The 13055-nt window shown below is 41.9% G+C and overlaps 1 protein-coding gene across 1 annotated transcript in view; it reads left to right on the forward strand.

The window, feature by feature from the left end:
- The window catches only part of PELI2 (pellino E3 ubiquitin protein ligase family member 2), a 207228-nt gene that overhangs the window by 48809 nt on the left and 145364 nt on the right, over window positions 1-13055 (forward strand). Inside the window, exon 2 of the mRNA XM_027111345.1 lies at window positions 3551-3680. Coding sequence (XP_026967146.1) covers window positions 3551-3680 — 130 coding nt within the window. The remainder of the gene's footprint in view (window positions 1-3550; window positions 3681-13055) is intronic.

The following is a 13055-nucleotide window of genomic DNA, read 5'->3' on the forward strand; positions in this document are numbered from 1 at the left end:
GGCCGGGAGCCTATGTGATATTCCCTTTCTCTGTCCCTCACTTGGTGCGGCCACATCATAGGTCACCAATTACTATTGATTTTTTGCCTTTAAAACCAGGGTCCTCAACTGTAGCTGCAAGTAAGGATCACCTGTGGAACTTTTAAAAGTTCCGTCCCAGAGCTACTGAATCAGCATCTCTTCTGACTTAGGCACGCATATTTTTATGAAGCTTCCCTGGTAATTCTCATGTTCATCTAGCATTGAAAACAACTCTCAGCAGAATTTGTTCTCCCACAGTTCCAGAGGCCTCATGTCTTGGAATCAAGGTGTCCGCAAGGCCGTGCTGCCTCTGAAGGCCTTGGGAGAGGGTTCTCCTTTGCCTCTTCCCGCTTGTGGTGGCTCCAGGCGTTCCTTGGCCTGTGATCGTCTAACTCCAGTCTCTGCCTCCATCTTCACCTGGTCGTCTCCTCTCTTTCCCTGTGTGTGTCTCCTAAAGACATTAGTCACTGGATTTAGGGCCCCAGGAATCCAGGATGATCTCATCTCCAGATCCCTAACTACGTCTGCAAAGACTCTTTTTCCAAGTAAGGTCCCCTTCACAGGTTCTGGGACATGGACCTGTCTTTCTGAGGGCCACCCACTACGTTCCTCCTCAGGTTAGGACAGTTCTCCCATCCAGTCATCCTGACTCTAATCCGGATGTGCATCTTGCATGCTGCTGCCCTCATGATTACTTTATATGCAATCATGTTAGTCCTTTGCTTACATCTTACCAGCTCCCATTCTTCTTAGGGTGAAAGGCCATGCCCCTCGTCATGGAGCATCAGGGGGTTGTAATCTGGGCCCTGCCCACCTTTTACCCTCCTAGCCCTCTGCGTCTGTCCTCTTGAACTCTACGCTCCCACAGCACTGAACCACTCCTTGCCTTTGTACATACGATTGCCCTGCATTCCCCATTTAGTCATCTTGTTCAGATTCCAAGAAAGTTCACACTGTCTGCTCTGTGAGGGCTTCCGACATGGCTCTTCCCACGTGCTTTGAATGACTAGTGCATCTTGTTGCACAAGTGTTTTATCATGCTTGTTTTTATGTCTTTCTCTGCTTTTAAGTGGAGAGCTCTGAACACGGGTTGGTTGATATTCATCGTTGCAGCTCTAGTACTTGGCATTATAAATATTGAACGAATGACCATGTAGCTTAACCTGATTCGAAACTTTTCTCATCGTGACACTGTTTTCTCCACTCTTACCTTAATTATTTCCAGCACGGTTTTTCACTGGGTGTCATGTAGATGTATTAAGTAAGCAGGCATATTAAGTGGACTGGCATATTTGCTTAACCTGAAATATCTGTGCATCTCTGCTCAGGCAGTTGAAATGAAAATGCTTTTGCATACGTTAAGGTTGACATTTCTGGTTTTTGTGTTTTCAGCTTTATATTAGATATGGCTTTGGGGTTGCAAGTAGCAGAAACCAACCTGAGTTAGCTGAAACTAAAAAGAATTTCACCAACAAGGGTCAGAGTACATCTGGGCCAATAGAAGCCCTTAAGGACCCTCTTTCCATCTCTTTTTGTTGCTTGTCTCTGTTCATCTGTTTCACTCCTCACTTCTCTGCTGCTTCATCACGGAACAGACTGTGACATCCCCACAGCTCCCGTGCTTCCAGTTTGCAGCTCTGGCCACCCACGCAGACTGGCGGTTGTCTCTCGTCCGGCTTTGTGTTTTCCGGGATGAGAATGTCATTGGCCAGCTCGGGCCGGATGTCTGCCTCCAGCTAATTCAGCTCCAGGGTGGTGGGGAGGATGCTGGCCTGGCCGTTTCATTCAGACATGATGCCGGGGGCTCCCCTTAGGGAGTTCAGGGCTGGATTCCTGAGAAGGGATGTCATGGTGAGCAGATCTCTTCAAAAGCACCTGCCGTGCTCTTACTAGGTTCGCTATCCTTGACCAGCAGTATATAGTTGAGAGAAAGATGCAGCGGAGAGCTGGGCAAGTGTGAGGGTCACAAGGAACCTTGCCAGATCTTGTACCAATTGCCTCTAGGCCACAGTGGTGAAAATGTCCCTTAATTGTTTACAGCCCTGCCTTTGATTGAGTCACGTATGTTTCTCTTAATACAGGATGCTCATCTTGGTTTAAGTGACACGGAAATACATTAGGACAAAGTGAGTTTATAGTGGTTGTTTACTCATGGATATGTTCTTTGTAGTAGTGATCACAGATATGTTTAAGAAAACAATGCACATTATTCTGATCTTGCCTCAGAAAAAGGAGAGGAATAAAACTTGAAACAAATTATTTTTGTATTCTAGAGGCATTTTCTTGTTGCTGACGTTCCTTTGTGATGGAAATGGAGACATTAAAAACACAGCAGGAATAACTTCTGGTGATAATTTAAATCCATTGTCATACTATAGCTACTGAATTGTAAAACAAACACCACAAACCCCTTGTTCTGACTTTCACTGTTCTCAGTGGGCCTTGTGTCCCACCCAGAGATCATGGCCGCCATGATCTCTGGGATTGATGGACAAGTGGCAAAGGCAAGACTTCCGGGAGAGGGTGGAGCCGCTACACCACAGGCACTGCCCCTGACTTTGGTGCTCCGAGGGAGCTTTGGAGCTGTTATGTTTATCCATACAGATTTGAAACAATTCCCTTCCTTCTTTCGGTTCTCTTCTTGAAAAGAACTTCTGCCAAGAGGGAGTTGGAGAATAGACATGGCAGTGTGGCAGCATGAGAAGCGGTCAGAACGTACAGGGACCCTTAATCCAGAGTTAGAAAATACAGGTGAAAACGGAAACCCTCCTGCAATCCTGCATTTCTTTTAAACACTGGTACCGGCTTAAGGTATTAATTCAGGAAATCTGCTAAGGACAGTAGTGTTTTCCAGGTGACTTTTAGAGATATTTGTTAGTTTGTGGACTAAAACTCATCTTTTTTATTTACCTTTGGGCTTTTTAATGGTCAACATTCTTGTAGAGTCATACTTTATGTTTAATTTTGCAGGCTAGTTTTTGCTAACCTGACAGTATAGGGTTCAAATAGCAATGGGAATGAAGGTGGAGAATTCCGAACTTTTAAGAATGCAAGTAACTAAATTGGGTCTTACAAATAAAGATCCTACAGACATTAACATGATTTGCGAGTGAGAGATGAGGTTTAATTAGAATGCTAGTTTCTAACTAGTTCATTTAAAAATATTTCTCGAGTGTTTCTCCGGGGCCCATTAGGACTGCGCTTGCTGAGTTGAACCAGCACTAATACGGCCTCTGCAGAATTTTCATTTGCTTATTTTATACTCGGTCTCTTCTGAAAAGATTTGAAGAGTCTGACTTTATAGAATAGGAAACCTGTAATTACTTTGTACATCACTCTTCAATTAAGTTTCCGGAAGTGATTTGAACTTCATCATAGCTGACGTCTGTGAACCGTCTGTTCTGTGTCCCTTTTGTGGGGCGGTTAGTGGGCAAGTCTTTGTGGGCATTCCTGTCTTTTCCCTTAGGCCATCGAACTTTTATTCTTAATGCCTTGAAAATCTACAAATACCTCTCATCCCTGTTTATAGGTACAATGGTGCTTTACCTAATGGAGACAGAGGCCGGAGGAAAAGCAGATTTGCTCTCTACAAGCGGCCGAAGGCTAACGGAGTCAAACCCAGCACGGTCCATGTGATATCCACGCCGCAGGCATCCAAGGTAGGGGCTCCTTGGAACCGAGAGGGCCGGCGGTGACTCATGGTTATTCCTGATCAGCTGCTCTTCTCTTTGGGTCTCATTTCTCTGTGGGACAGTTTCTCAGCCATTTGAGGAGGATAATCTTTGTTGTGAAGGGCTGTCCTGTGCATTGTTTCACAGCATCCCTGGCCTCTGCCCACTAGATGCCAGTAGCACCTCAGCCCCCCAGCCCCCAACTGCCACCACATGGAGACAACCAAAAGTAGCTCCAGGGCTTGCCACATGTCCCCTCCCTCCCCTCCCACCCCTCCCCACCCCTCCCGTCTGTCCCCCAGTCCTCACCCCATAATGAACCACTGATTTAGGATATAGTGGAATCAGCATATTATCAATTTAGAATAGTTATGGTTGAAAGATAAATGATGTTCTTTATCCTGAAGAGAGTTTTTATGTTAAATTTTGATATAAACCTCACTAAGATTTGCTGTTTCCCTTCTGTTACTTAAGGAGTGGGTGTTTTCACATAATCTACATGTACATGGAATTGAATTTGTGTAATTATTAGAAAGATTGGAAGTAAACAGAGCTAAGTGCTATAAGAAGTCTGTGATACATATTCCTCTTGTAAGTTTGAAATATATAAAATGTTCATTTTTTTATGATTATTTCATTTGTTTTTTGATATATAAGTGGAGGGGAACCCTGAATTTCCATTCTGGCTGATATAGTCTATTAGATTATCTTTTAATTAAATACATTACTTAATGTGTAATATAGTTTCCTTTTTATTTATTTATTTATTAAAAACTTTTTTTTTTTTTGCGGTATGTGGGCCTCTCGCTGTTGTGGCCTCTCCCGTTGCGGAGCACAGGCTCCGGACGCGCAGGCTCAGCGGCCATGGCTCACGGGCCCAGCCGCTCCGCAGCATGTGGGATCTTCCCGGACCGGGGCACGAACCCGTGTCCCCTGCATCGGCAGGTGGACTCTCAACCACTGTGCCACCAGGGAAGCCCATAGTTTCCTTTTTGTAAAATAATTATATTTACCTGAGGTATTTCATATGGAGCACTGGCTCTACATGTTTGTTTATCATAATAGGTTTGGACCATGTGGAATAAATAAGAGACTTGCTTCCCATTTTTTATTGAAAACCCGTGGTTCAAAGAGAAATGAACAGCTTCATGGAAGCATATGTGGTATTTATACTCAGTCTTAGCAACCGATCACCTCTGTTAACGTTTTTCTAAAAAGTTCCTGTCGTTCTTTCTGAGGCAGCGCCACGGAAAAAGTTTGTGAGACTGTGCCAATTCAGATTGTCCTGTATTCGGGAGGGAATGGTTAGATGAGAAAATATCAAACACCAGGGAAACAGGAAAGAATAATACATAGTGGCCAAGTTTTAGGCTAGAAAAAGGGAAATAAAGTGAAAGTTTTAGGAAGGAAAGGACACTTGACAGGGTAAACAAAGGAAATCAGCCTTACAGAGATTCTGAGAAAAGGAGGAAGTGAAATGGCCACAGAATCTTGGAAGGTCAAGGAAGTATGAGAAGTGTTTTATAGGCCCAAAATATTTGGAGGGGAAGGATACCGAGACAAATGTTTTTAAGCATGTGATGATGCCAAAAATATTCTGATATTATAGACACGGTCTTTATAATTTTGTCTATATGTTGATATTTATCTTTCCTTTCTCTGGCTCTGTACCTTTTTACATTTACTTTTTTTTAATCCAAATTTTATATTAATACAATGGCTTCAGATATTTAAAAAAAATTTATAGAAATCTTCCGTTACACAGGCTTCATGTTACAATAGAATATGAACTATATCCTCCACTAGCTACTATTAGAAGATCGTGGCTCTTCCAGACTCATTAGCCACCTCCATCTGCTCCAGTTTTAGCTTTTTCTGTTTTACCTTTATACCTAGATTTTAGCTGACGTTATTTGGATTATAAGTCTTTTGGAAGCTGTCTGTCTAAATCTGTTTTAAAAAAAATCGCTGAGAGTAGTATAGTAGGGACAATTGGGTTTTGGTCTTTTTTTAAAAAATAAATTTATTTGTTTATTTTTGGCTGTGTTGGGTCTTGGCTGCTGCGCGCGGGCTTTCTCTAGTTGCGGCGAGCGGGGGCTGCTCTTCGTTGTGGTGCGTGGGCTTCTCACTGCGGTGGCTTCTCTTGTTGCGGAGCACGGGCTCTAGGTGTGCAGGCTTCAGTAGTTGTGGCTCGTGGGCTCTAGAGCACAGGCTCAGTAGCTGTGGTGCACGGGCTTAGCTGCTCTGTGGCATGTGGCATCTTCCCGGACCAGGGCTCGAACCCATTTCCCCTGCACTGGCAGGCGGATTCTTAACCACTGTGCCACCAGGGAAGTCCCACGTTTTGGTCTTATAACCTGTAAAAAAAAATACATTCTCAGGGCCTCCGTTTCCTCATTTATGAAATGAGTTAGCTGTGGGCAGAAGCCATGTTAAATCAGGAAAGATACTTTGGTGATAAGCAACAGAAATGATTCTGGCTAAAACAAACAAAGCAAACATGGAGACATTATTAAAGGTTATTATTAATAATAAAGACATTATTAAAGGGTAGGCACAGCTCTCAGAATCGGGGGAAAATTTGAGTAACCAGGTTTTGTGAGAGAAGAGAACCAGAGTATCCACAGGAGTTAACATAGATGTTCTTTCCAGGGTGTTATAAAGTGGCTCCAGCTACCTTCAGTCACTTTGAAAGGTTTTTAATTTTCAGGAAAGAGAATCTGATAGGCCCGTACAGGGTCAGTCAACCATGTCCAAGGGAGATGAATGGACCAGGCATATTTATTGTGAGCTGATCACTTACCCCATATCGCCTTTCTCTTATTTATCTCGGTACCTGTATGTTGGGGGCCTTGTACATAGTATGTCATCCTACCTGAACCTAGCACCTTAGTCACAAATCCCTCCCTCCTCCTGTTCCGCCTCAAGCTCCCATCCCCGGACCGTGTTGCCCGGCCGCTCCTGCTGCCACCTGCTCTGCTGGACCCCTAGACAAAGTCTCTTAGATATTTAACCTTTTCTTCAAATGCTCCTTCTACTACCTCACCTTAACTGAATCCTGGTTTTTCAGTAATATGTTCTTTTTCCATCTTTTCCAGTTCATGGCATTAGAAATGATTTCATTTTGTTTCCATTTCAGTCTCTTCTTTTGTAACCCTACATTATTCATCTAAGCTGTCTCTTCCCCTGCCTCCTGCCCTCACTGACCTATAGATCACCCTTCTGCATGTTTCGCTGACTCCGTTCCCACCTTAGTCTCTGTGACTCCCCAGGCTGTATTCAACCGAACATGAGCATCCGCGGTGCATACTGCTGTAACTCTTTCAGTTTCAAGGACTGTCACTTCTGTTCCACATTTCCCACAGATACAGTGGACCTTATAGCCCATTGTCACTTGTAAGTTACGATAACCTCCAGTTCATTCTACTCGTGTACACATACACTCTCCTTACCAGATCTCATCAGAGCATCCAGCCCTTTAGCCTGTCCTTATTTGCCACGGTGGTTAGCCCACTTGGCTCTTCCAGTTATGTGTTAACTTCACCCCAGATTCCCTTTCTCACCCTTCTTTGTGCGTCCCTGGCTCTGGGCCCTTCCCAGGCCCTGCCAGATTGTTTTTCTCATCTTCCTTCTCTCTCACCCTGTTTCCCATCAGAAGGCCAGGGTGTGTGGTAGTACGTGGCAGAGGCTGTTTGATCGGAACCAGCAATGCTTTCCTGTGAAATTTGTGATTCTGCAGTATTGGTAATGAAAGGGTCATCTTTCACTGGAGGTGTGCAAGTGAGCTCTGGAAGGGTGGCATGGTTACCATTGTTAGAATTGGAGTGCTTGGCCTCTGACTATGCTTTTTCTTCCCTCTGCCCCAGTCATTCCTTCTGCCCCACAGTCTGGGGGCAGACCAGGGAGACCCCTTTGCTGATGGCAGTGGCAGCTGGGAAATGCGCCCTCTTAGTCTTTCATGCGTCCCCGTGTCCAAGCTAAGTCAGATGAGGGTGGCAAGTATGTGCCACTGTTGTGTAATTGCTATTTGTGTAATCACGATTTGTGTAATCTTCATTTGTGTACATATTTGCTCTTGAAATAGTAATACTCAAAGATATTTCTTCTGTTATGTAAGGTGTTAAAAGAAAAACCTGAAGCCCTGTTTTACTTTTAGCAGGTCTATTACATAGATATAGGGCATTTAGCAATTTATTCATCCACGTATATTTATCTAGTCCTTTTCTGTGGCCAACCATCATCTAGGTATTGGATGTACTACAGGGACCAAAACATGTCCGCGTGGAGCTAATCGTCTCGTGAGTAGGCACACAATAAGTAATCACGTGGATACACATTTATCTGAATATTTTGAAAAGCATGGTGCGGAAAAAGAATGCAGCGCTATGAGAAGAGGAGGCACAGAGTTCAGTCTGGGTGGAAGGGGGAGGATCTCTGAGGAAGTGGCCTGTGAGCTGCGAGCTGAACGGTAAAGAGGAGTTAGCCAGGCGAGCAGGGAGGTCTAGAGCTCTTGGGGTCCTGCTTGGAGAATTTGGATTTTTTTCCAAGGGGAAACATTGAAGGGTGTTTAGCAGAGGGAGTGGCAGAATATGACTGAGAATTTAAGTCGATTTATGCTCGTTCATTTACTTTTTAATGATGTGGGGCAACGATTTTGCTCTTATTTAATCAGTAAACAGTAGATGGTTGTGGTGGGGATGGTGATGCTGCCTGATAAGTAAATATTTTGCTGGTAACGTGGTTTAAATTTAGCAACATTACTGTGGAAAACTCTTCATCATGGTTTTCCCTTCTTAGATTGTGCTTTATTGAAATCTCCTTTTTTGGGTGTTTTTACTTTTAAGAAGTAATTGAATATCACTTTGTTCCAGTTGGCATTATTTCAGAATGGAAAATATCAGTGGTCTAGGAGTGACAGTTCAGAGAAGAATTGGGGCTATTTAATGTAGTTGTTACAACCAGGACTGCTCTTAAGCTGTTCCCACTGGAATGGCTCTACTGCTTGACGAGATATTAAAACTCTTCCTTATCAGGCAGTGAATAATGTAACAGTAACTGGGAGAAGTGGTAAAAACTAATAATACAAACTTCAGTGTGAACTCATTAGTTCAAGCTAATTTTGTAGACTTTAGTGGGGCCTTTTTGCAGCACTCACTGTCTGTCTGTCCAGCCTGGCTCTTAGAGACAATGGTGGCATATCTCCACTGCACGTTCATTGTGAAGCTGGAGCCTTCTGTTCTTGCAAAGAATCATCTGTTTATCATTATCCTCGATTTTAAAATTGCTACAGCTTTTTTTTCTTTTTTAACATCTTTATTGGAGTATAATTGCTTTACAATGGTGAGTTACTTTCTGCTGTATAACAAAGTGAATCAGTTATACATATACATATGTCCCCATACATCTTCCCTCTTGCAGCTCCCTCCCTCCCACCCTCCCTATCCCACCCCTCTAGGTGGTCACAAAGCACCAAGTTGATCTCCCTGTGCTATGCGACTGCTTCCCACTAGCTATCTGTTTTACATTTGGCAGTGTATATATGTCCGTGCCACTCTCTCACTTTGTTGCAGCTTACCCTTCCCCCTCCCCGTGTCCTCAAGGCCATTCTCCATGTCTGCGTCTTTATTGCTGTCCTGCCCCTAGGTTCTTCAGACCTTTTGTTTTTGTTCTTTAGATACCATATATATGTATTCACATACGGTATTTGTTTTTCTCTTTCTGACTTACTTCACTCTGTATGACAGTCTCTAGGTCCATCCACCTCAATACAATAACTCAGTTTCGTTCCTTTTTATGGCTGAGTAATATTCCATTGTATATATGTGCCACATCTTCTTTATCCATTCATCTGTTGATGGACACTTCGGTTGCTTCCGTGTCCTGGCTATTGTAAATAGACCTGCAGTGAACATTTTGGTGCATGACTCGTTTTGAATAATGGTTTTCTCAGGGTATACCAGTAGTGGGATTGCTGAGTTGTATGGTAGTTCTATTTTTACTTTTTTAAGGAACGTCCATACTGTTCTCCATAGTGCCTGTATCAATTTACATTCCCACCAACAATGCAGAAGGGTTCCCTTTTCTCCACACCTTCTCCAGCATTTATTGTTTGTACATTTTTTGATGGTGGCCATTCTGATTGGTGTGAGATGATATCTCATTGTAGTTTTTGTTTGTTTGTTTGTTTGTTTGCGGTACGCAGGCCTCTCACTGTTGTGGCCTCTTCCATTGCGGAGCACAGGCTCCGGACACGCAGGCTCAGCGGCCATGGCTCACAGGCCCAGCCGCTCCACGGCATGTGGGATCTTCCCGGACCGGGGCATGAACCCGCGTCCCCTGCATTGGCAGGCAGACTCTCAACCACTGCGCCACCAGGGAAGCCCTCATTGTAGTTTTGATTTGCATTTCTCTAATGATTAATGATGTTGAGCATTCTTTCATGTGTCTGTTGGCAATCTGTATATCTTCTTTGGAGAAATGTCTGTTTAGGTCTTCTGTGCATTTTTGGATTGGGTTGTTCGTTTTTGTAATATTAAGCTGCATGAGCTGTTTGTAAATTTTGGAGATTAATCCTTGTCACTTGCTTCATTAGCAAATATTTTCTCCCATTCGGAGGGTTGTCTTTTCATCTTGTTTATGGTTTCCTTTGCTGTGCAAAACTTTGAAGTTTCGTTAGGTCCCATTTGTTTATTTTTATTTCCATTTCTCTAGGAGTTGGGTCAAAAAGGATCTTGCTCTAATTTATGTCGTAGAGTGTTCTGCCTATGTTGTCCTCTAAGAGTTTGATGGGTGTCTGGCCTTACATTTAGGTCTTTAATTCATTTTGAGTTTATTTTTGTGTATGGTGTTAGGGAACGTTCTAATTTCATTCTTCTACATGTAGCTGTCCAGTTTTCCCAGCACCACTTATTGAAGGGGCTGTCTTTTATCCACTGTATATTCTAGCCTCCTTTATCAAAGATAAGGTGACCGTATGTGTGTGGGTTTATCTCTGGGCTTTCTATCCTGTTCCACTGATCTATATTTCTGTTTCTGTGCCAGTACCATACTGTCTTGATTACTGTAGCTTTGTAGTATAGTCTGATGTCCGGGAACCTGATTCCTCCAGCTCCATTTTTCTTTCTCAAGATTTCTTTGGCTATTCGGGGTCTTTTGTGTTTCCATACAAATTGTGAGATTTTTTGTTCTAGTCTGTGAAAAATGCCATTGGTAGTTTGATAGGGATTGCATTGAATCTGTAGATCACTTTGGGTAGTATAGGCATTTTCACAATGTTGATTCTTCCAATCCAAGAACATGGTATGTCTCTCCATCTATTTGTGTCATCTTTAATATCTTTCATCAGTGTCTTATAACTTTCTGCATACAGGTCTTTTGTCTCTTTAGGTAGGTTTAGTCCTAGGCATTTTATTCTTTTTGTTGCAATGGTAAATGGGAGTGTTTTCTTAATTTCACTTTCAGATTTTCGTCATTAGTGTATAGGAATGCAAGAGATTTCTGTGCATTCATTTTGTATCCTGGTACTTTACCAAATTTATTGATTATCTCTAGTAGTTTCCTGGTAGCATCTTTAGGATTCTCTATGTATAGTATCATGTCATCTGCAAACAGTGACAGCTTTACTTCTTCTTTTCCGATTTGGATTCCTCTTATTTCTTTTTCTTCTCTGATTGCTGTGGCTAAAACTTCTAAAACTATGTTGAGTAATAGTGGTGAGAGTGGGCCACCTTGTCTTGTTCCTAATCTTGGTGGATGGTTTCAGTTGTTTACCATGAGGACGATGTTGGCTGTGGGTTTGTCTTATATGGTCTTTATTATATTGAGGAAAGTTCCCTCTATGCGTACTTTCTGGAGGGTTTTTATCATAAATGGGTGTTGAATTTTGTCAAAAGCTTTCTCTGCTTCTATTGAGATGATCGTATGGTTTTTCTCCTTCAGTTTCTTAACATGGTGTATGATGTTGATTTGTGAATATTGAAGAATCCTTGCATCTCTGGGATAAACCCCACTTGATCATAGTGTATGATCCTTTTAATATGCTGTTAGATTCTCTTTGCTAGTATTTTGTTGAGGATTTTTGCATCTATGTTCATCAGTGATATTGGCCTGTAGTTTTCTTTCTTTGTGACATCTTTGTCTGGTTTTGGTATCAGAGTGATGGTGGCCTCATAGAATGAGTTTGGGAGTCTTACTCCCTCTGCTATATTTTGGAGGACTTTGAGAAGGATAGGTGTTAGCTCTTCTCTCAATGTCTGATAGAATTCGCCTGTGAAGCCATCTGATCCTGGGCTTTTGTTTGTTGGAAGATTTTTAATCACAGTTTCAATTTCAGTGCTTGTGATTGGTCTGTTCATATCTTCTATATCTTCCGGTTCAGTCTTGGAAGTTTGTGCATTTCTAGGAATTTGTCCATTTCTTCCAGGTTGTCCATTTTATTGGCATATAGTTGCTTGTAGTAATCTCTCATGATCCTTTGTATTTCTGCAGTGTCAGTTGATACTTCTCCTTTTTCATTTCTAATTCTATTGATTTGAGTCTTCTCCCTTTTTTTTCTTAATGAATCTGGCTAATGGTTTATGAATTTTGTTTATCTTCTCAAAGAACCAGCTTTTAGTTTTATTGATCTTTGCTATCGTTTCCTTCATTTCTTTTTCATTTATTTCTGATCTTTATGTTTTCTTTCTTTCTGCTAACTTTGGGTTTTTTTGTTCTTTCTCTGATTGCTGTAGGTGTAAGGATAGGTTGTTTATTTGATATGTTTCTTGCTTCTTAGGGTAGGATTGTATTGCTATAAACTTCCCTCTTAGAACTGCTTTTGCTGCATCCCAGGTTTTTGGTCATCGTGTTTTCATTGTCATTTGTTTCTAGGTAATTTTTGATTTCCTCTTTGATTTCTTCAGTGATCTCTTGGTTATTTAGTAGTGTGTTGTTTATCCTCCATGTGTTTGTATTTCTTACAGATTTTTTCCTGTAATTGATACCTAGAATCATAGCGTTGTGGTTGGAAAAGATACTTGGTACGATTTCAATTTTCTTAAATTGACCAAGGCTTGATTTTTGACCCAAGATATGATCTATCCTGGAGAATATTCCATGAGCACTTGAGAAAAATGTGTATTCTGTTGTTTTTGGATGGAATGTCCTATAAATATCAATTAAGTCCATGTTGTTTAATGTATCATTTAAAGCTTCTATTTCCATATTTATTTTCATTTTGGATGATCTGTCCATTGGTGAAAGTGGGGTGTTAAAGTCCCCTACTATGATTGTGTTACTGTCGATTTCCCCTTTTATGGCTTTTAGTATTTGCCTTATGTATTGAGGTGCTCCTATATTCGGTGCATAAATATTTACAGTTGTTAG

This window comes from Aethalodelphis obliquidens, unplaced genomic scaffold (genome assembly GCF_003676395.1).
Source record: "Aethalodelphis obliquidens isolate GAN/ISIS:26980383/991018 unplaced genomic scaffold, ASM367639v1 scaffold10, whole genome shotgun sequence".
In the NCBI taxonomy this organism is placed as follows: Eukaryota; Metazoa; Chordata; class Mammalia; order Artiodactyla; family Delphinidae; genus Aethalodelphis; species Aethalodelphis obliquidens.